The sequence below is a fragment of the Hypomesus transpacificus genome, chromosome 3, assembly GCF_021917145.1.
Source record: "Hypomesus transpacificus isolate Combined female chromosome 3, fHypTra1, whole genome shotgun sequence".
NCBI classification, from domain to species: domain Eukaryota; kingdom Metazoa; phylum Chordata; class Actinopteri; order Osmeriformes; family Osmeridae; genus Hypomesus; species Hypomesus transpacificus.
Window position 1 is genome coordinate 11,313,836 of NC_061062.1, and position 25,261 is coordinate 11,339,096.

A 25,261-nucleotide genomic window follows, 5' to 3' on the forward strand; every position below is an offset into this window, starting at 1 on the left:
CCCCCCCTTCACACATCAAACAGACTGAGACAGAAGAAGGGAGGATGAAGAAGAGAGAGAAGCGGTTTTATTCTGCCCGTTTATTAAAGCCTACTGCTCCCCGCTGCTGCCAAGGCCAGGAGCCACTATGCCAGGGGCGCCGTGGATTCCTTACATTCAAGCGCCTCTTATTTATTTAGTAAATTTACTTACTAAGGAGGTCAGAATGTATTTCCTTTTTTTGCAGAGGATTTGGCCCTGAGCGCCCTTTCCTCTCCTCTTTTTTTACCGTCTCTCCCTTTGATTTTGGTGTTTTTTGAAGCTCGTTTTCACCAAGTGCTTATTTCTCGACGCCCTGTTTTTTCGGTAGCTCCAGGAATATTTCCTTGTCGCCTGCAGCACCAAAAGTCATTTTAAAAAGCCAATTCTCTCATCAGGAGCCCAAGCCAGAACAAGGCATTTGTTCCTGATTCCCCTCTCTGGAAGCCAACATTTTTTAACATCCCACACACCAACTTAGTTTGTAATGCTCCCCAATTATCTGTAAAGCATCAAACAGTGCCCCCAATCCAAACCCAAACCTTTGTACATTTTCCATGCAGTAATTAAGACTAACAAAACAATTGTTTTTCCCTGACAACCACCAATTGCACCTAGAATCGCTAAGTTTGTGATTCGCTAACGAAGACAGGATATTGATTACAATTCCAGTCGTTCGGAATGAGGCTCTCGGAGGACTGAGGAGAAACACTCACATCACACTTATCAAGATTTAATCACAGCCTCGCCCTTCTGCCAAAGGACGGCTATCATAAGTGGCCTTGCTCTGGTCCTTTGGCATTCTCTTCACTCAGGGTAATGAAGCTGGAGAGGTCTGGGGGCCAGAGAGACACTGCGCCACCAAGCAGACTGCTCAGGAGAGGAGGAGAGAGCAAGGAGAGACCGGAGAGGAGGAGAGAGTAAGGAGAGACGGGAGAGGAGGAGAGAGCAAGGAGAGACGGGAGAGGAGGAGAGAGCAAGGAGAGACAGGAGAGGAGGAGAGAGCAAGGAGAGACGGGAGAGGAGGAGAGAGCAAGGAGAGACGGGAGAGGAGGAGAGAGCAAGGAGAGACGGGAGAGAAGAGGAGGGAAAACAGGGACAGGGTGATGGTTGGGTCAGGAGAGAGAGGGGCATCTGGTGCACTGTAGTGAGAGGGTAAGAGAAGAGTAAAGAAAAGGAGATGGAGAGGAGATCTTCTGGATGACAGCTAATCATTCTCCGGAGAGAGGAAAGAGATGAAAGCTGATGATATGCCCACCCTCACCAGCCTGAACTGGTTGTGCTTAGGTCCTTGTGGCAGAACCAGGGCCAAGACCAAACCCACGACGAGACACTTACTGATCACTTGTTTTCAGTCAAAACTACTTTAAATGTTTCTCCAAGTAGCTCAAAGATCGCAATCGCCACGATGAAAGCGTAAACGCAGGTTGAAGACTCTTTGTCCGTTTGCAACCAATTTCCTCCTAATCTCCCTCAGCTGTTTAAACACTTTGTGTACCGAGAGGTCGAAAACAAAACACAAGTTTCGGAAGACGGAATAACAAAAACAGAGTGGGAGAGAGACTCAGACAGGCAGGGGGAGAGAGACTCAGACAGGCAGTGGGAGAGACACTCAGACAGGCAGAGGGAGAGAGACTCAGACAGGCAGAGGGAGAGAGACTCAGACAGGCAGTGAGAGAGACACTCAGACAGGCAGGGGGAGAGACACTCAGACAGGCAGGGGGAGAGAGACTCAGACAGGCAGAGGGAGAGAGATTCAAGACAGGCAGAGGGAGAGAGACACGGACAATGACAAATACAGTGGACAGGGTGCAGAGAGAGATGCAGGTGAGGTGGGAGACAAAGAGAGGCATGCAACGAAAGAGGGAGGCATTATGGAAGACGGGGTAAAGTAGCAAAAGAGGCCGGCAAGATAAACCTCTGTCTTCCCTGTCGGCCTGGATTCTGTCTGTCTCTCTGCTGTGAGGAGGAGAGAGGTGGAGAGGCTGGCTGTCTGCGAGGAGGAGAGGCAGCGAGGAAGGTAGAGGCAGACTGACAGGAGGCAGGATTTGGCACAGCAGTGTGCATCATGTTGTGCCACTTCTTATTGACAGTGGAGCCATCTCTTAAATGCTCCTTCATCATTTACATAGTGGCTCTGCAGCCTGGGTCTCGCGCCACCCATTAATCACACACTGTCAGGCACGCCACGCCACGCCAGCCTCCAAATGCCAACCAGGATGCCCGCCACGCAGCAACCATGGCTGATTCACAGCCTCGTTAACAGGTCATTAGGACCAGCCTTGATTCCTAATGGTCATGGATGGGACATGATGAGGGATGATGATGGGGATGATGAAGGGGATGATGATGATGGTGGGACGATGGCGGTTTCAAGGGTTTAAGTATATGTAAGGCTATGCATCAGATGAGCCCAGAGGAAAAGCACGTTAAGAATCTGTCATACCCATAGAGCTGGAAGGGAGGGTGGTTGTACGGTGGATGGAGGGGTTGGAGAGGAGGGGTGGGGATGGATGTGGGGATGGGGCGATGAGTAGGTCCTGGTGGGGTGTGGAGGTGGGGTAAAGACCTGGCACATGGTGGCCTACTGCAGACAAACACAATGGGTCAAAATGAATTGAAAAGATAACAGGTCGATGTCTTTTTGGGACTTACTTTGTAACAAAACGGAAACAATTCCTAATGGAATTCAAATGTGTCGCCACAGTAAACTAAATGTTTGTTCGAACCCTGATTGGTTTCTTGAGCATCCCTTTAGTATAGGTGGATGTATCCCCCCCACCCAGAGTTCAGCTGAAGTTTATTACCCACACAGTTCCACTGCTCATAACAGCGTTAGCCTTGAAGTCTAACTAGCACTCACATGTAACAATGCCCAAACACAATGGAACACACATCCCATAATGAAGTGAAAAGCACAGGGAGATACACTGAATCCAAAATAATCTTAGTGTAAATGCCTCTTCAGTGTATTCTAATGCATCTTCTTTCCAAACCTTTCAGGAGGAACACATTCCACATGATTGTGAAAATAGTGCAGTATGATTTGGTTATTACGTAAATAAAGTAAAAACAAGGTCAAAAATGATCATGCATATTTGCGCCAATTCTCTCCTATGAGAAAATACGGATGTTCTTTTGGTTTGACAATGTGTCAAAAGCGAAGTCTTTCAGAACATTAAACATGGCATACACGTGCCACTGTATTACTTAATACAAACGTTTCAGTTCAGCCCAGTTCCTCCCAAAGAGGAGCCCAACAGGAAAAGGTCTCAGCTCAGAAACATGTTCTGGCTCTTCCCACAGACAGACAGACACCGATGGACAGTGAGAGGTGTGAGCACGCTCAGTAAAAGCAAAGAGCCTCTGAAGTGACTTCAATGGCAGACGCAACATGTTTGATAATTTTAGCATCTGACTATTTCAAGAGAAGATACAAATATATCCTCCTCAAAAGAGAAGGCCTTTTGTGCAAGAACCTGATTGGATTCATATATTTGGTCTCCTGCTAAATTAATCTTCATTTTCTGTCAATGTCCCTCTGAAAGCTGACATACAAAGGCCTAATCTTATATGCAGACAGATGCAAGATCACACACAAACACACATCCACGCTATCCACCTAAGAGTTGTCCAAGAGTGAGACACATGTTTACAGTCATCTCATTCACAACATTATGAAGTAAAACAAGAGAAAACGGGCTGGCGGTCCCACAAACCTGCTCTGTGAAGAGTTAGCTGCGGCCTGCATGACGGCGGCCGCTGCCTCCTGGGCCTTGCGGTTGGCGTTGCCCAGAGGAGGAGGCCCCATTCCTGGGCCGGCTGTCTGAGGCATGCTGGGGGAGCTGGGAGCCATGTTGGGGTACGTCCGGCTCCCTGCCCCAGGGCTGCGGCCCACGGGCATGGGCTGTCCAGGTCCCTGGCCGTGCATGGGGCTGCTGGCGTTCATTCCCAGGCTGTTGGTCATGCCAGGCCCTGGGACGCTGTAGTTGGCACTGGGGGTGCCACCATAGTTGGGGGGTCGCGGGTAGTTACCTGTGAGGGCAAGACATCAACAGCAAGAAGGAATTTGTTTAAGACAGGTTCTTTTTCACTTCGACAATACACAAAAAGCTGACGGTGGTGCTATAGGATACAGTATCACTTTACACTGATACAGTGTAACAAAGAAACAAAGCTGTCTCCATGTGGGAGGCCACAATGACATCAGAGGAAACAGTTTATCGAACGCACACTGAGTCCACTGAGGTAAAGGAAGGTGGAATTGCTGTAATGCAGCAATGATTATAATAAAAGCGAACCGAGACTGCAGGGTTTCACTGAAGCTGTTGTCTGTGACATTGGATGCTGTTTCTGAGCAGTTAGCGCAGGAGAGCGCTGCTGAATGGGCATGGGAACACGTGCAGGGTTTAGGGCTGAGTTTCTGAAACACTTGAGAGCCATTCTAATCTGGAGTAAATGCTTTCTCCCTGCCCCAGAGTGCCACAGAGCCATGAGGCTGCGAGCCATCCTAAGGCACACTTAAGCCCCTCCACTCTGGCTCCAAACAGCCTCAACTTCACCCCCAGCTGGTACAGAAGAACAGTTTCTATTTCTCTTTCTCCTACCAAACACACACACACACATGTGCACGCATGCCCACGCACACGGACACACACACACATGCACACACACATCACAGCAGGGATGTGGCCCTTTCCATAGCGATTCTCCTCCCAGGACAAATCCCTGAAAAATTGAAATGGAAAATGTGGCATCCCTTTTGTGAATGGGGCTATTTATTTTGATTTGATTAAGGGTGCTTTAGTTGGGGCTCCCAGTCTAATCCTTTGAGAATATGTCTGGAAAAGGGGATCAAGTCCCTTTAAACCTGAAGGGTTTTCCATCTCTGAATGGGAGAAAGTTGAATGACAATATTCCACACGAGGAACTGACTCAAAAAATGGAAATGGCTTTCGGTATCCGCAAGCTGTTCCAGTGGAAAGACATTCCACATGACATAAGCCTGCGAGTCCAACAGGAAAAAAAACTCCCCAGGAGATGGGATTTAAATTAAATCAAAATAAAAGTCTTTCCCATGAAACTTGACTGCTTCGGTTGAATTTGTACAGAAATTGTGATGAAATCTACTACGGGACCTAGATGTAAGAACCTTGATATCTGGGGAGTCTGTGGTGATTGGGAGCACTGTTGACACCTGTCAAGGGGGTTTGGGCCTCATCTGTGACTTGCCAAATAGGAGCCATTCAGAGATGGAGGGGACTGTTGGAAAAATTGAAGATGTAACTGTTATCCTGTAATAAGAATGATTCTGTGTTCAGCATTCCTTGCCAGCAGAGAACCCTCTCCCCACATGATCTATAGATGACACGAGGCTTACGCAGACAAACTGACCTAGGTTGACCATTAGTATGCTAGAGGTGCAATAAATGTGTTAACCTTATCTGTGCTGAGTGAATCATATGGTCAATCATATGGTCAAGCCTAGGGTCAGAGAACTCTGTAAGTTTCCACGTGCACGCGCACTCTGTTTCTGGGATCGATCATATTGACAGGTGATATGCAGGGGAGGAGACTTCTCACCAATATATAGTCTTACTTGAAGACTTGTGAACCAGACAAACTTTGTAGCACAATGGCGTGTGATGTTTTTGTCTCCTTGTGGGCCGGCCACAAGCAATAAAGCTTTCTTAAACTTGTTCACCGACTGACTGTGCAATGCTTGATAGATTAATATTTCTGACAGGACGCATGAGAATAATATGAAAGAACACGAGTAAGGGGAAAGAATTTGTGTGTGTGTGTGTCTGTGTGTGCGTGCTTGCGTGGGTGCTTGCATGCGAGCTTCTACCAATATCCACGTCTAAGCTTGTGTGCGAGCGCACATCAGTTACGAGGAGAGACACTAACACAGCATTCCCTTTTCTCTCTAAACACTCGCCAATTCTCTGCAACTCGATGGACAGTCATGGGAAATCGACCATGTGGTCTCCTCCCGCTCCGCCCCATTGGATGCGCCGCAGCTGGAAATGCCAAAGTCAGCGGCCTTTCTCATCCCTCTCTGGCCAGCTGTCGGCTCGAGTCACCCGGGTCCTGGCCAGGTGCCATGTGTTCTCAGTGGTCCGGCCTGACTCTCTCCTGACTCTCTCCTGACTCTTCTTGGCTGGGCTCTTGCGACTCGGCCGAAGCCCACAGAGCTCCTGGGGAGTTGTTTGTATCTCATTTGGACACAAAGAAGGAATCTTGTGCTCTCAGAAGTCCCTCAGAAGGAGAACAACGCGCCTGTGAAGTTTCCATGAGAGCCGGGGACTGGCGGAGGGTGGTTTCAACACACCAGATGTGACCAGAGGGGAGCGCCATCAAATGTTAACACGCCTCATTGACAGAGCCATTCAAACAGGCTATTGGCATCTGACACTGGAGCTTACACAGGCGAGGAGACAAGCTTATGTGGGCTGTAAGATTTCCCTTTCGAGTGTGTGAATGTGTTTTTTTTTTCTAGATTGGCAGGTGCAGTGCCAGAGTGCCTCAAGGGAGATTAGTGGTGATTCTGAGTGCAGACCTCCAGCCGCATAGAGAGGTCAGACTCCTAAGTTCTAAAGCACTGTGTACAGCCACTCTGAACAGCCCGTTGCTCCTGAATCAGGGCCTTTTCCCTGTAGTGTTAAAACACCTGATTGTCATCTTCATCCACTTCTCTTTTCCATTTGCAGAGATGTGCACACCGCACAGGGAGAAGGGTAGGATGTCATTTTTCATCTATCGCTCCTCGTCCTGGAGGCCTGGACCTACTTCCTGAGCCGGTGCCTCTGGGAGGTGTAGTATTTATATCCAACCGAGTGAGGCGAGGGCAGAACTGCGCTGCATTACCAATTACATGGAAATTCCAAGCATGGTCACGCATTCCGACAACGCCATTTCCCGCGCTGTGTTTAATCCCCGCACTCCCGCAGGAAGAGAGGGACTGTGACCGAGCAGATTAGCAACTTTGCTTCCTCAGCAGACTGGCTGCTGCAGACAGCTGACACACCCATCCCTGGCTTTGGTAGAAGAAGAAGAAAAGCTGAAGTACCTCTGTGTTGTAATGTCCGGCGAATATGTGGACTCCATTTAGTAGGAAATGCAACACAAACGATATGGCTCTGTGCTACAGATGCAGAGGCCATTGAGAATATCTGGCCTTGGCTTTGTACACGCTTCTGAACAACAGTAAACAGGAGAGGGCAACATGTTTCAGGAAAAGATGAGTGTTCCTTCAGAATGTGACACCTCCCCCTCCACTTTCTTTGTATAATTTACTCTGGAGATGTCGTTGAATTCTGGTCCCTGGTTCCTCTCTTCCTCCTCTCCATCCCTCCATCTCTCTTTCCCTTCTTCTCTCTCACACCCTCCCAGGGCCTGAGGCCCCAGGTCCTCCCCCAGCCACCTCAGCATCTGCCTCAGCAGGAGGCCTGTGGAGCAGCATGCCCAGCACTGCCCCGGGGCTCCATACTCCACACTCTCCTATTCCCCCAAAAAACATCCACTCTGCCTGGGGGCACTCTGGGATTGATTCCTCCTTAAAGCTTATTACACCGTTGTCGCGGAGCCACGCGGGGCAAGAAACTGCTGTCCAAAGCAAGGCCATTACTACTGCTGGTGAGGGGCTCATCCACCAGGGAGCAGAGAGAGAGGGAAAGAGAGAGAGAGAGAAGGAGAGAGAGAGAGAGAGAGAGAGAGAGAGAGAGAGAGAGAGAGAGAGAGAGAGAGAGAGAGAGAGAGAGAGGGAGAAGAACAGCACTCTCTGACACTTCTTTCGTGGATTCCTCTTTCCAATCACTACAATCCATAATCTAGTCTCAATTATAAGAATGCCGAATATTCGTACTGTATGACCGTGATAAAGCCACCATTGAAGCTCTTTAGTTAAGGCTACTATCAACATGGAACTGTTGTGTCGATGGAGTTACGAGTACCTGACTAGAAAGAGAGTTCAAAGTGCGGTCAAAACGTTTTGTTGTCGAAAATTGCAATGGTTGCACCCCAAGCCTCAGCAGCATGTGTTCCTAACTAGAGTCTGGGGGACATGCCTCAGCACAGCTGGGTGGACAGTGCGGCACACAGCAATATCGGCTCTCCCCAGATAAAAGAACAACAGCGTAGTCCTTGAAGTTGCACAGGGAAACGAGAGACAGGATTTCATGCTCTGCACTGAAGTACAAGCGCGAGGTGTCAATGTGTGAGAGAGGGGTGAGGCAGAGAGAGAGAGAGAGAGAGAGAGAGAGAGAGAGAGAGAGAGAGAGCACAGCATGCACCTCACTAGTGTGTTGGCATTCAGTGCCTTGGGCTCGGATCTTGGAGCACAACCCAGACAGGCCAAGAACAACATCACGTACAGCAGGGATGAGGAACTTGGAGTGCGCTTCCGTGTTGGTTTAATGGGTTGGTAATTTGCTGGCACAAGGGGAGAGGGGAAGCAGATGGAACCATCATTAAGAACAATGAGAAGCAGCTGTCTGGTCTGTTCACCCTGGCCCGGCCCGTCCTGACCCCGCGCCTCTCAGAACCAGGGCCTGCCGCGAGAGACATGCCCTGCACCCAGGGGGGCCGTGGACTCGCTCCAACACACATGTTCCTCAGCGAGGGGGGGGGGGGGGGGGGGGGGGGGAGTGTGTAGTGTAATGCAATGCATAGTGCAAGTGTGTGTGTGCAGTGTATAATTAGAGCTTGTGTGTGGGTCTGTAGTGCATGGTTGCAGTGTTTGTAGGAGTGAGTGTCTGTCTGTCAGTTGGACAGAAATATATGTGTAGCCTTCAGTGTGTATGCTGCAGAGTGTGCGCGCCATGGAGTGCATGCGTGTGTGAGTGTGTGTGTGAGTGTGTGTGTGAGTGCGTGTGTGAGTGCGTGTGCGAGTGTGGATTTGAGGGCAGAGGGTTGGGGATTTTTGGGTGTTTTCTCCCTGACACAGCTAAGAACCTCTCTCCTGTCATCGGTGAGAGTTTTCACGCTCATCTGCCTTCACACCGTTTCTCATCCCGGTAGCGAGTCGGAGTCTACACTGGCTGTCATCCCAGTGCAGTCACATTCACTGTTATGAGTGGGTGGAGAGGGAGAGAGAAAGAGACCAAATACCAAATGCATTAGGGGCTATTAATCAACATTAACAAATGGGAGGGCCTCAACAATATTACCAAAACCCACACGGGCGGTTCATTCATCACTGTGACACGTTCAAACACACATTAACAATACCATAACATCTCCTTTGGTGCATGGCCAGAGGAAAAGAAATACAAGAACAGATGGAAATGTATGGGGGCTGATTTTATAAGCTGTGCTACCAAACACTCAGCACTGAAAGCTATCTTAATTGAGGAGGGCAACAACCATTTTTCCCAGTCGGTCCTGAAATGGGCTGGTAGGTTGTGAAAATGGTTTCTTCATTTGGCAACGTACATGGTTTTAAGAGTATATAGACAGTTTACAGGCTAAGTGGATATTAAAGAGTTCATCCAATATTAAATCTAAGTGTGCTTCTTAACAACAACAAAATGAAAAAGACATGCCATCTATTTATGGTGAATCTAGATAAACTACCATCATATATTACACTAGTACTAGACAATAATACAAAAGGGACATTTCTGAGACAAAATATAAAAAAAGTCAATATAATACATCACTATGTCTATGGAGGGTCTCAAATCATAAAGCTTTGCAGTCCAAGACAAAGCTCAAAGTAGGCCCCTGATTGTTACAACAGTCATAAACCATCATCCTTACATGACAGGAATAGTGTGAATTATACTACGGCCATAAAAGGATCACTGACAAAACTAGTGCTGTACTGGCTCGAAGTGGCTTGATATATTTGGGCTTTAGTGCAGCCTTGGTCAGAGCAGAGCAACACAGACATAGCCTACTGTTTGACTTGAATGAAGTTATGGTCTTGTTTAGCCTTGCCAGGCCTTTTCTAAAGCCAATGTTAAAACAGTGACCCCGGTAATAGGATTGGAGCATCACTATTCGGCTCAGACAGCCACACGCTTTATCTTTGCGCCATGTCAATCTTTCTGTAATCCAATAATGAAGAAGAGGCAAGAGGAGCATGGAGAGTTCAAGTGATTCATGAATATTCAGACAAGCCCTCAAACCCAGGCCTTAATCCAGACATAGACAGGACAGGAACAACTCAGAGAGACAGAGAGACAGAGAGACTAAACATGATAGAGAAATATAACAAAATATTTCATCCTAAAAGTCACACACTCCAATGACAAAGGTGCAGGTCATAGATAAGACAGACAGACAGACAGACAGACAGAAATGTAGACAGAGAGGCAGACAGGCAAGAAGACAGACAGGCAAGGCAGACCAACTCTTACCTGGGGGTCCGTACTGCGCTCCCTGGGGCCCGTAAGGACCAGTGGAGCTGCCCTGGGGGTAGGGGCCAATCCCGGGATACATCTGCCCCCCTGGAGAGGGGTGGGGGGGACATGGAGGGTCCCGATTGAGGTGGAGGGAATTGGGGCGTAGACTGGTTCCTCTGCATATTGGCCACAAACCCTGGAAACACACACATGCACCCACAGCTTTATAAAGAAGTTGAATCAGTAAACAAGCTAAAGTACACCCTACTTGCCTCGGGGAGAATGTCCCTTTACTTACTGTAAGTCGCTCCGGATACGAGCGTCTGCTAAATGACTAAATGTAAATGTGTAAATGTACAGTAGGGCATAACTCTCTGATGCTCTGAGAAAGTATTGGTATAACTTTTAGTGGGGACGTATCAACAGGTGGTTTTAAGAACCCTTTAATCCTTAAGGCAAACACAAGCTACGATTTCTCATAGATACAGATCAGTAACTGTCTAGGTAAGGCCTGATATCCCATACACTGTAAACACAGACAAGGTGGATGAGAGTGACACACACACACAAAAACACATTCTGTAGTACTGCACAGTACAGTTTCATGGAAATACTTGCATTGTGATGAACCAATTGAATAGATTTCACTGAGAAATGTGTCCACGTTTCTATTTGCGTGTGTATGTGTGTAGTATGTGTGCCGCTAGCATGTCTGAGTGTGCATGTGTGTGTGTGTGTGAGATAGAGAGAGTGAAAGCGAGAGAGAGAGAGAGAGAGAGAGAGAGAGAGAGAGAGAGAGAGAGAGAGAGAGAGCAAGAGAGAGAGAGAGAGAGAGAGAGAGAGAGAGAGAGAGAGAGAGAGAGAGAGAGAGAGAGAGAGAGATAGGACAGAGAAAGAGAGAGAGAGAGAGAGAGAGAGAGAGAGAGAGAGAGAGAGAGAGAGAGAGAGAGAGAGAGAGAGAGAGAGAGGGTGAGTACCCAGAAAACACATACTGTAATACTGCACTTGGAGGAATAAGACAGCAATTTCAGCATGACTGCTGTGTAATTCTAAGCTGTTACCGAAACCGTGAGCTCTCAATACATGAAAAAAGCCCCCATGCTCAGCTTCCCTCCACCATTCAAATTGACATTTGAAGTGATCCTCCACAGGCTTTACTATGACGACCACGGCCCATTCCATTACAGCCCCAAACCTGCCGAGCACAAGGGAATGAAAAGGTCTCCAATCTAGCTGGAATGGGGAGAGGTCGTCTGCTCTCCAGCCACTCACAGGAAATCGAGAAATAAGTGAGAAGGCGAGAGAGAAAGAGAGAGAGAGCAGGGACAAGACAGAGAGAAAGAGAGCAGGGGAAAGACGGGGAGAAAGAGAGAGAAGGGAGGGATGTCTAATATTCCAGATTAGCTTTAAATGGATCAGCCTTGCATGACTCTGCAGCAGCCCGTGACCCTGGTAGTTATCCATGTATTGAGACCATGTGCAAGAGTCCAGCACAAATGTCTGGTGTGTATGGTGTGTGTGGCTCATCAACTTGCACTGGGAGGACTGGGCTAACACTTGACTCTCTTTTCACCTTTTTCAATTCTGCTGCTGTTCTCAGAGATGGAGGGAGAAATGGAAGGAAATGTCTAGCAAAGACTAAGACTAGAGGGAGTAAGGAGTCAGTAAAAGAAAGAGAACGACAGAAGCAATGAGGGGAGGAACAGGGATAAAGAGAGAGAGACAAAAAGACAGAATGAGAGAGGGGAGACACTGGAGAAAGACAAACAGAGAAAGCGTGTGAGACAGAGAGAGAGAGAGAGCGATGGGGCCTGAAAGTGCTTAGGCTGCGAGCGAGGGGTTTTAAGGAGGGGAGGACATTATTGTAATGTTTTGCTTCCATTAGGTTAAGGGGATTCAGAAAAAAAACACAGTGTAATACCGCATTTTAAATTGCCTGGAAAATGGATGGAGAGAGAAGAACATCGTGCAGACAGTGCTAAAAGCAAATAACGCATTCAAGGATTTCTCTCACTAACTCTCTCTCTCTTCTGTCGCTGCCGCCTGACTGGCGAAGCGAGGTAGGCTCTTAGTAGGACAACAAGAAGCAACCGTGTCGGGGGGCGGGGGGGGGGGGATGGAGGGGGGAGCAAGCTGGGGTAGTGGGATTTATGGAAATGGGAGATGCTCTTAGAGTTGGCACTTGAATGATGTGGAATTAATCATAATATTCTAAAGTAGCGTCCCCCTGTTAACCACTGGGTCAGCCAGAGCCACAAAAAAAAAAATGGAGTACTGAAACCATGTTTATTTCAGGTTGCAAGTACCACCTCCCACTCTCTCCCCTCCCACTCTCTCTCTCCCCTCCCTCTCTCCCCCCCCTTTCTCTCTCCACCCCTCTCTCTCGCCCCTCCCTCTCTCTCCCCACCCCTCTCTCCCCTCCCTCTCTCCCCCCACCCCTCTCTCTCCCCTCCCTCTCCCCCCCCCCCCCTCTCTCTCCCCCCCACCCCTCTCTCTCCCCTCCCTCTCTCTCCCCCCCCACCCCTCTCCAGATGTTAACTGGTGCTTGGTGAGCTGTCAAGGGGCATTACAGTCATCTTGTTTCTGCCACCCTACATCCTGGTCCTTTGCCTTCTGTAGTGCTACATGGGTAATGCAATGTCATTTTCTTTACATAGGGATCATTCAAAAGAAAAGTATTATTAAGGTGTAAGTGTAAGTATGGGCAAAGTATTGAAGCTTTTTTTTTTTCATACAAAACAGTTGGTGTTGGTGGAACTGTGTCCAACGGACTGTGACCGTTAAAGATCAACCACATTGGTTGAACCGTAGGTGGTTTCCCATGACCTTGGTTGACCACAGAGGCCCTGAAGGGGAACTGGATCCTTGAGAACCTGTGGGAGGTGTTTATACCTGGTGAGCCATTTCACATCAATCACTTCATACATTTAGTCTGGACAACACAGTGAGGCTCACTGTAACTCCTTTAAAAGAGCGGGTGTGGAAAACACTCTGCCAACCCCTGTTAAGACCCCCAGGCACACCCTGTACCACCAGCTATGATGTCACATCCTGGTTTTGTCTGCCAGTTCCCTAGGTGCATAGGAGGAACAAAGCCAACATCAGTTAGATGGAGTGCTAATTCTCTCCCACCTCACACAAAGAGATACACACACACACACACACGGAAAGGGTAGGCTTGGACTAAGAGGCTTAGAGCTCAGTCAGATGTCCCCTGGTCCCTTCACTCTCTGCCAGAGCCGAGCCCAGAACACACAGGTGGGTTTTAACCTCGGGCTCAGCTGAAATTTGAGAACACACACACATACACTTGCAAACCACACATGAACACAACATGCACGGAGGTACAAACACAAATGAATGTGCACACACAAACATACAGTACAAACACACACACACACACAGTGAGAATCGAGTGTTAAGAGAGATTGGTCATCCATACCTCTCTCCTGAGGCATGGGCGACTGGGGGCCCTCGGTCACGCTGCCAGGGGTCTGGGGGGCCATCTGGGACCCTGAGAGGAAACAAAGGGAGACACAATACAGTGAGACATGCTCTGTACAAGGGGTGGGGTTTGGTACAATACCGCAGGTGCCATGGACAAACTTATACATTGATAGTTTGTGACAAAAGCATTCCTTATAATTTCAAATGACAAAATAAATGTTTTTCTTTTTCTAAATTGAATATAAAACCATGGCGAGGTCACGTGGAAAAATGTATTAATATTTACCCTGGAAACATTCATCTTTGGAAATTGACATAAAATGACATGAATTGTTATACAAGTGTGGCTGAAGGGCCTTTTTGTTGAGTGTTCACTTCCACAAAAGTCTTTCATTTCTGTCTTCCTAACTGACCAAGAACAATAACACACACACACACACACACACAAACACACACAGATATTTCACTGCACTGGGCACTGCCGCACACAAGACGTTATTGCAGGAATGTAGTTGAGGAATTGAGATGTTAATACTGCGCTGCATTCAAGCAACTGAGATGTGGCTCTGTAGTATCCTTCTTTTGTTCGCCTGGTAGCTGAGATGTGGTTACACTGCAATGTGTCGAGTCAGTTAAAACTGTTCCTTGACTCTAACTGAACTACAGTATACACTTCTGATGTTTGACCTTCCACTGTACTCGTGCAGTATTTGTACTTCGCTTTGGATAAAGGCGTCTGCTAAATGAATACAATGTAAAATGTACTGTAATACTCTATATTCACACATATTGTTAGAAGTGCTGGAAAAACCGTAACATCCAGAAGTGTGTACTTATTTGACCAGGCATATAACACAAGCTCATTTAGTGAAACTGAGGGGTAGTCAAATAGATCTATTTATTCCATCCCAAAAATATAATATGTAGCTTTGTATTTGTAGCTAGTTTAAAAGTAGGGCATATTCAGTGGGGGAATGTTTAATTAGCGGATTGAGAACTTTGAAAATAGCCTAAAAAGGGACCAAACCGTAACTATATTTACAAAACAACAAACACCACATAATATCCCATACGGCAGCACGCAGCGTGTGTTTATGTCGTGCGTGAGTGTGTGTGTGCGTGTGTGTGTTGAGAGGCCTCAGATGAGCTGTCCGCACAGCAGAGGGGAAGTACATGACTGGAGGTGGCGCACACTCCACGTAAACAAACCCAATTAAGTCAACATAATTGCTTTGCATAAACTGCATAAACAACATTTCCATCCACCCGCCACCCCAGCCACCCACTCACACAAACACAAGCACACTCGCCTAAGTGCACACACAAACACTGACACACACACACACACACAACTGGAAGCAGTGGCAGTGCTTCTGAGAGATGGGATTTGATTAAAGCGTGTGTCACCCAGTGCAGGAGGCGGAGGGGAGGGGTGGGAGCACCAGAGGAGCAGCGCAGCTGGGAGGCCAACCAGACGAGTCAGAGGAAGTCACGTCCAGGAACATGAAAGGGTGGGGCATAAACAGTCCTTGGAGGGCCGCCTGGTTGGAGCAGGGTGGTGAGGCTCCAGTGCTAATGTGGCTAACCACAGTCAGCACATGCTTCTGGAGGGGCGGAGAGTTAGCGGCGTTTTCAGATGCGCCGACCCGTGGTGCCTGACCCAGGTGCAAGGTCATCCTTCCCCTCACGCTGGTGTCTCTTCCAGCAGAACGGCGGAGGGAAGAGAAGGGGGGCGGCGTGTGTGCACGAGTGTTTGTGTGACTGTGTGTGTATGTGTGGGTTGGGAGGTAGACACGCATGTAAGAGCACCAGGCATAGGTTATGCTGTCACATCCTGTTTTGATGGTAGCAGGGGGGGCAGGGGTGGGGGTGGCTGGTGGGGGTGGGGGCCTGTGTGTGAGTGTGTGCTGATGGGGGCCCGAATGGAGAACAGGGTTCCACATGCTCCAATACCCTCTCCATATACCCATGTAAATGAGGATCAGAGAGGATTACTGAAGAGAGAGCGAGAGAGATAGCAAGAGCGAGCGAGGGAGAGGAGAGACAGGCAGAGAGGGAGAGAGGGGGAAGAAGGAACACCACCACTGATCATTCTAAACAGGTAGGGGAGAGACCAAAGAGCAGAAGCTCAAAGACGGAGTGGACTCTGGTGGCCCAGGAACGGGGAAAGACAGGCTCGAGAAGAAAAAGGACAACAGTCTGGAGCATTCCTCTCTCTCCACACCCCTCATCCCTCCTTCCCATTCTCCCCACGCGGTGTTCGAGCGCACTGTCATCTCTTCACTACCAATTACTGCCAGCCTCGCTGGGCCTATGTGTGTTCCCCACCTCCACCCTCTTCATTTTAATGAGTCCCATTGAATATTTACCTCCAAATAAAACCAACTGTGGAAGCCCAGCCACGTTTAAGGCCCGGTGTTAACAGTGTTAGCAATTCAAGGTGAGGTGTTTATTTGTGTTTTCAGACCCCATTTCAGTCAGTCAAGGTGAGGAGTTTATTCGTGTTTACAAATCAGTGTTTGTAATGCAGAGAGAAGGAGTTGGAGATCAGCTGGAGCCAGAGGTCTGTTACTCCTGCTGTCCTTTTACAGCCCTGCTCTCTCCCAAACAAGTGCCTTCACCGTCAATGGAGGGCTGCATTAGGCCACTAGGCAAACACCTACACTACAGGGTTCAAAGACGTTGCCATTGGAGATAACAGCAGCAGGTGTGTGTGAGTCAGTGTCAGGGATCATGAGGAAAGTCTCAGAAGTGACCCGCAACACAATTAGCGATTGTGCCCAATCATACAGAGAGCAACAATGGCTGTCTCCCTCCCGCTCCCCCTCTCCCTCCGCTCCCTCGCTGTATTAACATCCAGGACCTGCAATTTACACCTCCAACATCCCCTCCACAGAGGGCACACACACTGCTGTGTACTTGGCAGATATTCATCTTAATCGGTAGATCAAGTCCTGCCTTGTACTACCTGTGTTACATTATAATATCCATTGTTATCTTCATCTCGTTTTATTGATTAAAACTGATTCTTGTATTTCAGTCTTGTAGGTAGGTGCCCTATTTGCCGAGACCAGAAAGAAAGAAAGAAATATGTCAGGAAGACTTCTGTATAAATGACATTACATACAAGGACTGCCTTTTATATAAGTCATCTCTGTATACCAGTTGTTGATTCTTATCTCTTATCTGAGCGTACTATATATAAATAAGCTCTCTGACCTTCATTCCTCAGAGAGCCTACGCAGCAGACCATTCCTGTGTATATTCATTTTTCACGAGTCAAATTTCTTGTCTGGTGTTCGGGGCGAACACCAGACAAGTAGACAACCAGACAACATCTGCCAAGTACTCACCACAGAGCAGAGCAAACTAAAAAATGCATATTAACTTCTGAGACTGAAGTCACACTGTAGGCAGAGACCGACTTCTCTTTACTTCCACAACACACAGAACTGCACATAGCTGCAGACGTAGTAAGAATTCATCAGAATCGTGACCTTCGGTTAAGTCTCAGAAGCAGAGGACAACTGCTGAATTAGTACCAAAGTATGGCAGGAAGGAACTAGATGAAACAAGTCTCTTTGAAGTGGTTCAGGACAGAAATATTAATTGTAATTTCCATTTAAAGGCATTTAACGTGCGCAGTCATTTCAACTTTTTCTCACGATACCAAGTGAGAGGCCAAAAGCAACCAAGTTCATGCATTTGGAGATAATGCTTGCTGTAAAACGCAATAAACTTTGAGAAATTTCCCTCTGTAAGGATTGCAAGGGCAACGGTAGTACCTTTGAAGAGCGGGTTTTCATCTTTGAAGCTTTTTTTGGGGGGGGTTTCAAACGCAAATGCTGTTAAAGAGTTCAAAGACATACAAGAGTACTCTTGGCCCTACAGTATTCTGCTGCTTTTCAGGGTTGGCAGTATTAAGCCTCTGAGCAAGCATTCCATGCAAATGTAACATCAGCTCAGACCCTAACATAGCACCAACAGCCTATCACGGACGATGAAAGGGTTCCACACAAACATAAAAACAACACACAAATGTACACACTCACACACACACGCACTCCGGCAAGGTAATATTAGCGCTGCGTGTCTTTGGGGGAAAGGCGGTAAACAGCAGGTTGCAGTAATGGTGGTTCAGATCTCAATGAGTACAAGTCAATGATTTTCCAACCCAAGGCTAATGCCAGTTAACAGTCCCTGTAGGGGACAGGGAGACTAGCTGCAGAGAGTAAATGCTCTCCCATAAACCTCATTACCTCAGCTAGCGCTGAGCCCCATGCTCCACTGTAAGTAAAAGTGCAGCTTAAGCTAAAACAGAGAAAGAGAGGGAGAGAAATGGAGAGAGAAAGGGGGGTTAGTGTCTGTGTAACCGGTGTGCCATGCTGAAGGAGAAAATAATTGTGCAGTGTGCTTTGAGTTCCAGTTGGACGACGGCACAGAATGGGATTTCTCTAAACGGCGAACGCAGCAAGCTAACGCAGCAAGCTAAAATTTTCTCTCTACAAACTCTGTGGACCAAGCCTGTCCACAAATAGGGCTGCAGGGAACCCTTTGAGTTATGTACTGTAGAAACCATTAGGAGGTGAAGTAAGGAGGGAGCGGGGTGGAAAAAGAAAAAAGTGAGAGAGAGATAAAGAGAGAAAGGGAGAGAAAATAAACAGAGAAGTCAAAAACAGAGTTTGATTCAGAGAGTAAGAAAGAGGTTGTAAGTGTTGAAAGGTTTTAGAGGACAAGAGAACGATGGGATAACTGGTATTCTCCCTCAGAGGGAGGTGGGCTACAGTGCTATGCTCGATGTTAGCTCCACAGAAATAGAGGGAGCGAGGAATAGAAAAGGAGAGAATGAGAAAAAGACAGTGAGAATGTGAGGGGGACAAGGACAACCGGAGGCACTGTCCCACGCACACAGCCTCTCAGGGAGGGGGGGGGGGGGGGGGGGCAGGAAACTAAAGCAACACAGTGTTCCCTCTCAGATAAACAAAAACACAGACCAGAACAGGCATACTGTACACGCCCACATCCAAAGTCACCAGTGTCCCTGCTGGAAGTATCTCAGTTGGAGCAGCAGGCTTGCGGGTTCTGCATCTGAGCTCTACCGGCGTCACAGACAGTTCAGCTCCCAAGACAAAATGGCCGCCTTCTGTATCTGCTGGTCCCGTCGGCTTGTACGAAGGACGATATTTGACCCCTAAACTTAGTGTAAGACTGCCGGCGGACGTCTCAGGTCCAAAAGGACGCTGTCCATCGCCAGTGATGCAGAATGAGCTCCTAGATCTTAATTACCATAATACATCCTCTTATATTAAAAGTAGCAAGTCACTGTTGTGATATAAAACAAATGTGATGGACGAGAGGAGTGGAGAGGGATGGAGAGGGATGAAGAGACCCCAGAGGTGAGTCTGTGCCAGACCCGTTAGGCCTGCGCTCCTCTCCCTCCTCTCCCTCCTCTCCCTCCTCTCCCTCCTCCTCCTGCATCCCTCGCTCCACCACTCTCTGTGACCTTTCCGTCCTCCTTGAGCCCTGGAAGCACTTCAAGCGGTGCACAGATAAACAGCTTAAACTCTCCCGAGCGCTCGACAGAAAGCTTAAATCATGTCTTTAAAAGAAAATAAAGAGCGGGGTGGGGGGTGGGGGGAATGGTAAATGGACCTTGGAGGAGAGAGAGAGAGAGAGAGAGAGAGAGAGAGAAAGAGAGAGAGAGACAGAAAGAGACCGAGACAAAGGGGTGAGAGGGAGATTTTTACATTTGGGATTTTCGCCAGCAGCTCAAATGATTCTCAGCATTAGAGAACAGTGGAGAAGTCAATTAGAAGTGCAACACAGTAAACATACAGACATGAACACACAGACACATCAGTCACTTCCTGAGGGCCGAGTCAGCGGTGGCCAGGGCTAACAGGAAGTGACAGCATGGAGAAAGGCCATGTCCTTTTACGACTGCTTGTCAATAGGCACGTACACCCCCACCCCCGACCTCCACAACAACACAGGATGCAGTTTAGAGAGAGAGAGAAAAAGAAAGACAGAGAAATAGAGAAGAAGAGAGAAAGACTGAGACAGTTGTGCTTCGGGACAAGGAACATGGGAGACATAACTGTTGTTCAGAGAATGAGCAGGGAGCATATATTATCTCTCTCGCTCGCTGGCTTAGACAGCGTGATGGAGCCCTCAGCGCGCATCCTCTTCCCAACTCACCCTGGCTGCCTGGATCAGAGAGCTACGGCACCCGTGTCCTGGAAGGGGAGACGGATGAAAAAAAATACAATTCTGCCGCGTCGCGAATTGGTTTAGAGACATCGGCGGGGCTGAGCAATGTGATTTGTGATTTTTCTGCCCGACTGTCACAAATCTAGCGCAACAGGAAAATCAATTTGCCCCTGTGTGCCTTCCGGGTTGCTGGGTGGAGAGGGGTTGGGGGGGGGGGTTGGTGTCCAAATGCCAGGCAAGCCCAGATAATGTTACCAAGTATTGGATTTGCTTGACGGGGACTGAGAAATGGCAGTAGGAGAAGACGGCTACAAAGGGGAAGGAGAAGGAGGAAGAGCGGATATGAAGAGTGCCGTGTGTGTAGACACATACATAGATGTGCTACTGAGAAGGTTCTTGGAGATACATGGATGTCTGTCTGTAGGGCTTGACTGACTATACTATATGACTGTGCTCATCCACATACATGCCTCTGCCTCACTCCCCTTAGGAAGAGAAACCAAGTGTGAGCAGGATAATCATTACTGTTGTGGCCGTGTCTGAGTACGGCTCTGTGTGTGTGTGTGTGTGTGTGTGCGGACCCACGCGTGTGTGTGTGTGACAACCAGGTGAGACGGCGGCACAGTGGAATTGCTGTCCTATGACCGTTGTCAAGGGTGACAGGTGTCCCGCGAGCACTCAGCTGTGTGACATGCGGCGTCGCTCCGTTAAGCGAGGCTGGGGTGGGGACTGTGACAGCCTCTGTCTGACGAGGCCAACAGACCACAGCAAGGCTCTGGGCACAGAGGAGAGAGGCGGGCTAGGGGCCCTGGAACAGCACACCACACTGCTGCTACAGGGTCACCAGGGCCGGGTCCCCTTTATACCTGCCTCCCTATGTACCAGGGCCCCTATGTACCAGGGCCCCTATACACCTGGGCCCCTATGTACCAGGGTCCCTATGTACCAGGGCCCCTATACACCTGGGCCCCTATACACCTGGGCCCCTATACACCTGGGCCCCTATACACCTGGGCCCCTATACACCTGGGCCCCTATACACCTGGGCCCCTATGTAGCAGGGGCCCTATGTACCAGGGCCACTATGTACCAGGGGCCCTATGTACCAGGGGCCCTATACACCTGGGCCACTATATACCTGGTTATACACCTGGGCCCATACATAAATCGTCCCTTGTATACCTGGGCCCATATATACCAGGGCCCCTATACTGTTATTTCAGTCTGCTGATGCCACTGAATGGAACACATTACAAAAGTCCCTCAAACTGGAAACATATAATCTTTCAAAGATTTACCAATGGCATTCTCACAAATACTCGCAAATATTTTCACACCAGCTAAACCCATTGCTTTTTGATTTTGCTCCCTGATGTTACATGTTCCACTTTGTGCTTTAGTGCGGGTGTGCTCTTACAATCCTTGTTTTATGTGTTTTATATCACAGCCTTCTTCCCCTTTCCCCTCAAGTGACTGTTGCCACTTGCCAGGCTGTGATTATAAATGTAGTGAGGTCAGCAAGACCACACGGAGCCAACATCTTGCCACACCTGAAGAGTGATTCAATCACATCAGACAAACCTAATCAGCCTTTGTGACACCCTCAGTATGCTGATTACCCACCAAATGCCGATGCAAAGGAACCATAGAAATGGGGGGGGACCTCCCCAATCTCAGCCCTCCTGCTAGCTTGCAAGCTTCAAAGGGCCTGCTTGAGACAACACGTCTCCAGAAACCATTTGCATCCGTTTTGGCGGCAGTTGAACAAAGAACATACCTTAATCAGAACTTTTGAGGAAAGTTCTTCAGACTTCACCTTTACCACGAGAGTACAAGGTGGAGAATTATGAGAGGGATATTTGTGTCATGTTTGTTACTTTGTTTTAATGTTGTGCTCACTGAAATCTTGATTCTAGTAACTAATCCTTCTTCCTGAAAGATAACCATGTCATTCTTGGTATCTACACAAAGCTCTCATAATAAAACAACCATTCAACTATATTTTGTAACTGTACCAAGATGTCCAGAACAATATTTGAATGATCTTTTGAACCAGCCAGAGACCAGATCACACCTTTGGTAGGTGTGAAGGAAGGAGGGGAGAGTTGACAACCCAGCTTCCCCCAATCAACGTCTGACCCAGACAGGTCCTCCCTCGAACTCTGAACTGTATAAATATCTGAGATGACCATTAATCTCGGACTCCAGCGAAACCAACCATGGCATGAACGCCATCGGGATTGGCGTTCCAAAGGACGTCCCCAAGCTTCTCCTGAGATTCAACTTTATAGTGATCGCGACACTATCTGGACGTTTCAACAGAAGAACCCAAAACGCAATTATCATTGCGACTTGACTGAGATCCCGCAGATTCAGCCACACGACCTTGCAGCGCAGCCGTGCTTTCACTTCCGATTCTTCAAATGGACCTTTGGCGCAAACCGCCCTCAACCTCATTGATCAACCCCTGATCAAACGTAACTATGGCTAACGCTCTTTCCTCCCAGACATGGCATTGGCGTGAGCTCTGTTTATGATTTGTAAGGATGTAGTCACTGACTTACCATTTCTGTCTTTCTTTAAGTTAGTCCATTTCGTTCTGTTCATTGAAACCAATAACTCATATCAAACCCATAATCCAACTTGTTCATAAGATCTGTTTACCTTACTTGAATAAATTCATTGTAAAGATATTTTGACGTGCGTGTTCACTGATGCTACGATTGGCTCTACACTTAGAACGAATTCATTCCTAAAGATGAGACTGATTATTACATGTTAAATATAGGATTCCCTAATGTCCTTAACCAATATTAGGGTGGTGCCCCGAACTTTATGATAAATTAAGTATTTCTATTTTAACACGACGAGACCCCGCTACATAAATAAGAGTTTGTTCTTAATGACTTGCCTAGTTACATAAAGGTTAAATCAATAAAATAAAAATACACCTGGGAACCTGGGCGCCTGGCACAGATATCTACCCACACACATCCTCACACACACACACAGATACACTCTCACACACATCCTCACACACACACAGATACACTCTCCCACACATCCTCACACACACACACAGATACACTCTCTCACACATCCTCACACACACACAGATACACTCTCACACACATCCTCACACACACACACAGATACACTCTCACACACATCCTCACACACACACAGATACACTCTCACACACATAATACACCAAACACCCGATCACACATGCACACAAGTTGTTCCCAAACACACATCCTATTACTAACACACAGTTGCGACACTGAAATGTAGACAGAATGATAGCCATGAAATAGAGAGACAGCACACACATAAGAGATAAGGCGTCGATAGATTCTAATCTCTGATTACGAAACGGGAGCAATCTGGGAGATCATAACCAAATTAGCTCTCTGTGCTGTTCTCCTGGGCCTGTTGTGTGTTTATCTAATTACAGTGCATTGTAACACAGCGTCCCCAACGTGCCAGATGGTTCTGCCTCTACTATCCTTCATGGGGATTTATCTGGCAGGGGAATATTTTGGGATTCTCTATTAATCACGTCCTTCCCGTTCATTTTCGCCTCCCATCTTCCGTCTACGGATTTGTCTCCCATGATTCCTGGCAACGGCATTATGTCCCCCTTTTTCATTAGCGTCAATCACTCCTGTACACGCTCGCTCTGTCCGCCCAGGAGAGAGGGATTATAAAGAACGACAACAACAACAGGACGTCAGCCTTGGGAGCTGGTTCAGGCATTTGTCCCGCCTCGTCAGGGTGATTGACAGGCCTGAGAGACGCCGACGTGCCGGTCAGCCCCTCAATCAGGAAGAGGCAGCGGGGCTGACGGGAGGGCAGGCCAATCTGGCACCCGCTGTCTGGTAGCAGCCTCTCACTCGGCACACACACAGGCCGACACACACACACACACACAGGCCGACACACACACACACACACACACACACAGGCCGACACACACACACACAGGCCGACACACACACACACACACACACACACACACAGGCTGACACACACACATAGGCTGACACACACACACACAGGCCGACACACACACACACACACACACACACACACAGGCCGACACACACACACACACACAGGCCGACACACAGACAAAATGAACCACACACCAACACACACATGCAAATGTGAGGCCTGTCTAACAGCGACAGGGCTAGCTGTCTCTCTACGGGCCAGACAGACAGCTTTCTAACAAATTTGCTATTGTCTCTATTGGCTTTTCAATTTGAGTGCTCAGAATGGTGAACTGGGGCCCCCAGCAACCATCAATAAAGCGCATCTGGATCAATAAAAGACCATCAATAACTTTGTCTAGGAGCTAAATTAATACCAAACTACTGTTTGTACAATATAACACAGGTCTGCTCCCCCTGAGGAAACTAGTAAACCTGTTATCGGCATCATGATCCCCTTCATCAATATCTGTTAGCAGAGGGAGAGGAGGGGAGGGAGAGAGGGAGACACAGAAAGAGAAAGATAAGACAGAGACAGAGAGAAAGATATGAAGGAAAGAGAGAGTGAGAGAAAAGATAGAGAGAGAGAAACCGAAAGAGATGAGATGGAAAAGACAGACACGCCCGGAGAAAAACAGGGTCCTGTCGAAATAGAAAAAGCATGAATGTCCGACCCTCGTCAACGTCCTAACCCCATACCTGGTGCGGTGCCTGGTCCACTGGCGGGGGAGATGGGTCCCGAGCCAGAGCGTGATTGGTTGGAGCCCGCCGGTGAGCCCACGGGGGAGGGCGAGGGTCCACTGCGTGGGCCGGGGAGGTGCGGCGAGGCGTGTGGAGAGAAGGGCGACTGGCCAGGGTTACTCTGCTCCCCCTGGCTGCTGGTGGAGCCGGTGGCGCTGACGGCTGAGCTGAGACCAGCCTCCGTCCCTGTGGGGAGGTCATCTATGGAGCCAGAGAGGTCCTGCAGGAGAGGACGGGAGGGGAGGGGGGGGGGTAGAGAAAGAGAGAAAGAAACGGGAGAGGTCGAGTGAGTCAGTGAGGGAGTTAGACTGCAAGACAAGAGGGGGAAAGAAGGTACAATTGAGCAAGCTCCGAATACAAAACATATTGTGTGTAGCCGTGACAAATCCTTTGGTCAGAGTGAGTTGAAGAGACAGGAGATGAGTGGGTGTTTTGTCCACTTGCTACAGTCTGACATAGTTATGTGTCATCTAAATGGTGCCACAATGCCTTCTACCCAAC

At 48.3% G+C, this 25,261-nt stretch overlaps 1 protein-coding gene across 1 annotated transcript in view; it reads right to left on the reverse strand.

The window, feature by feature from the left end:
* Positions 1-25,261, reverse strand: part of LOC124466490 (AT-rich interactive domain-containing protein 1B-like) — a 117,039-nt gene that overhangs the window by 18,859 nt on the left and 72,919 nt on the right. Inside the window, 5 exon segments of the mRNA XM_047018386.1 lie at positions 3,738-4,053; positions 10,383-10,488; positions 10,490-10,563; positions 13,810-13,881; positions 24,719-24,980. Coding sequence (XP_046874342.1) covers positions 3,738-4,053; positions 10,383-10,488; positions 10,490-10,563; positions 13,810-13,881; positions 24,719-24,980 — 830 coding nt within the window.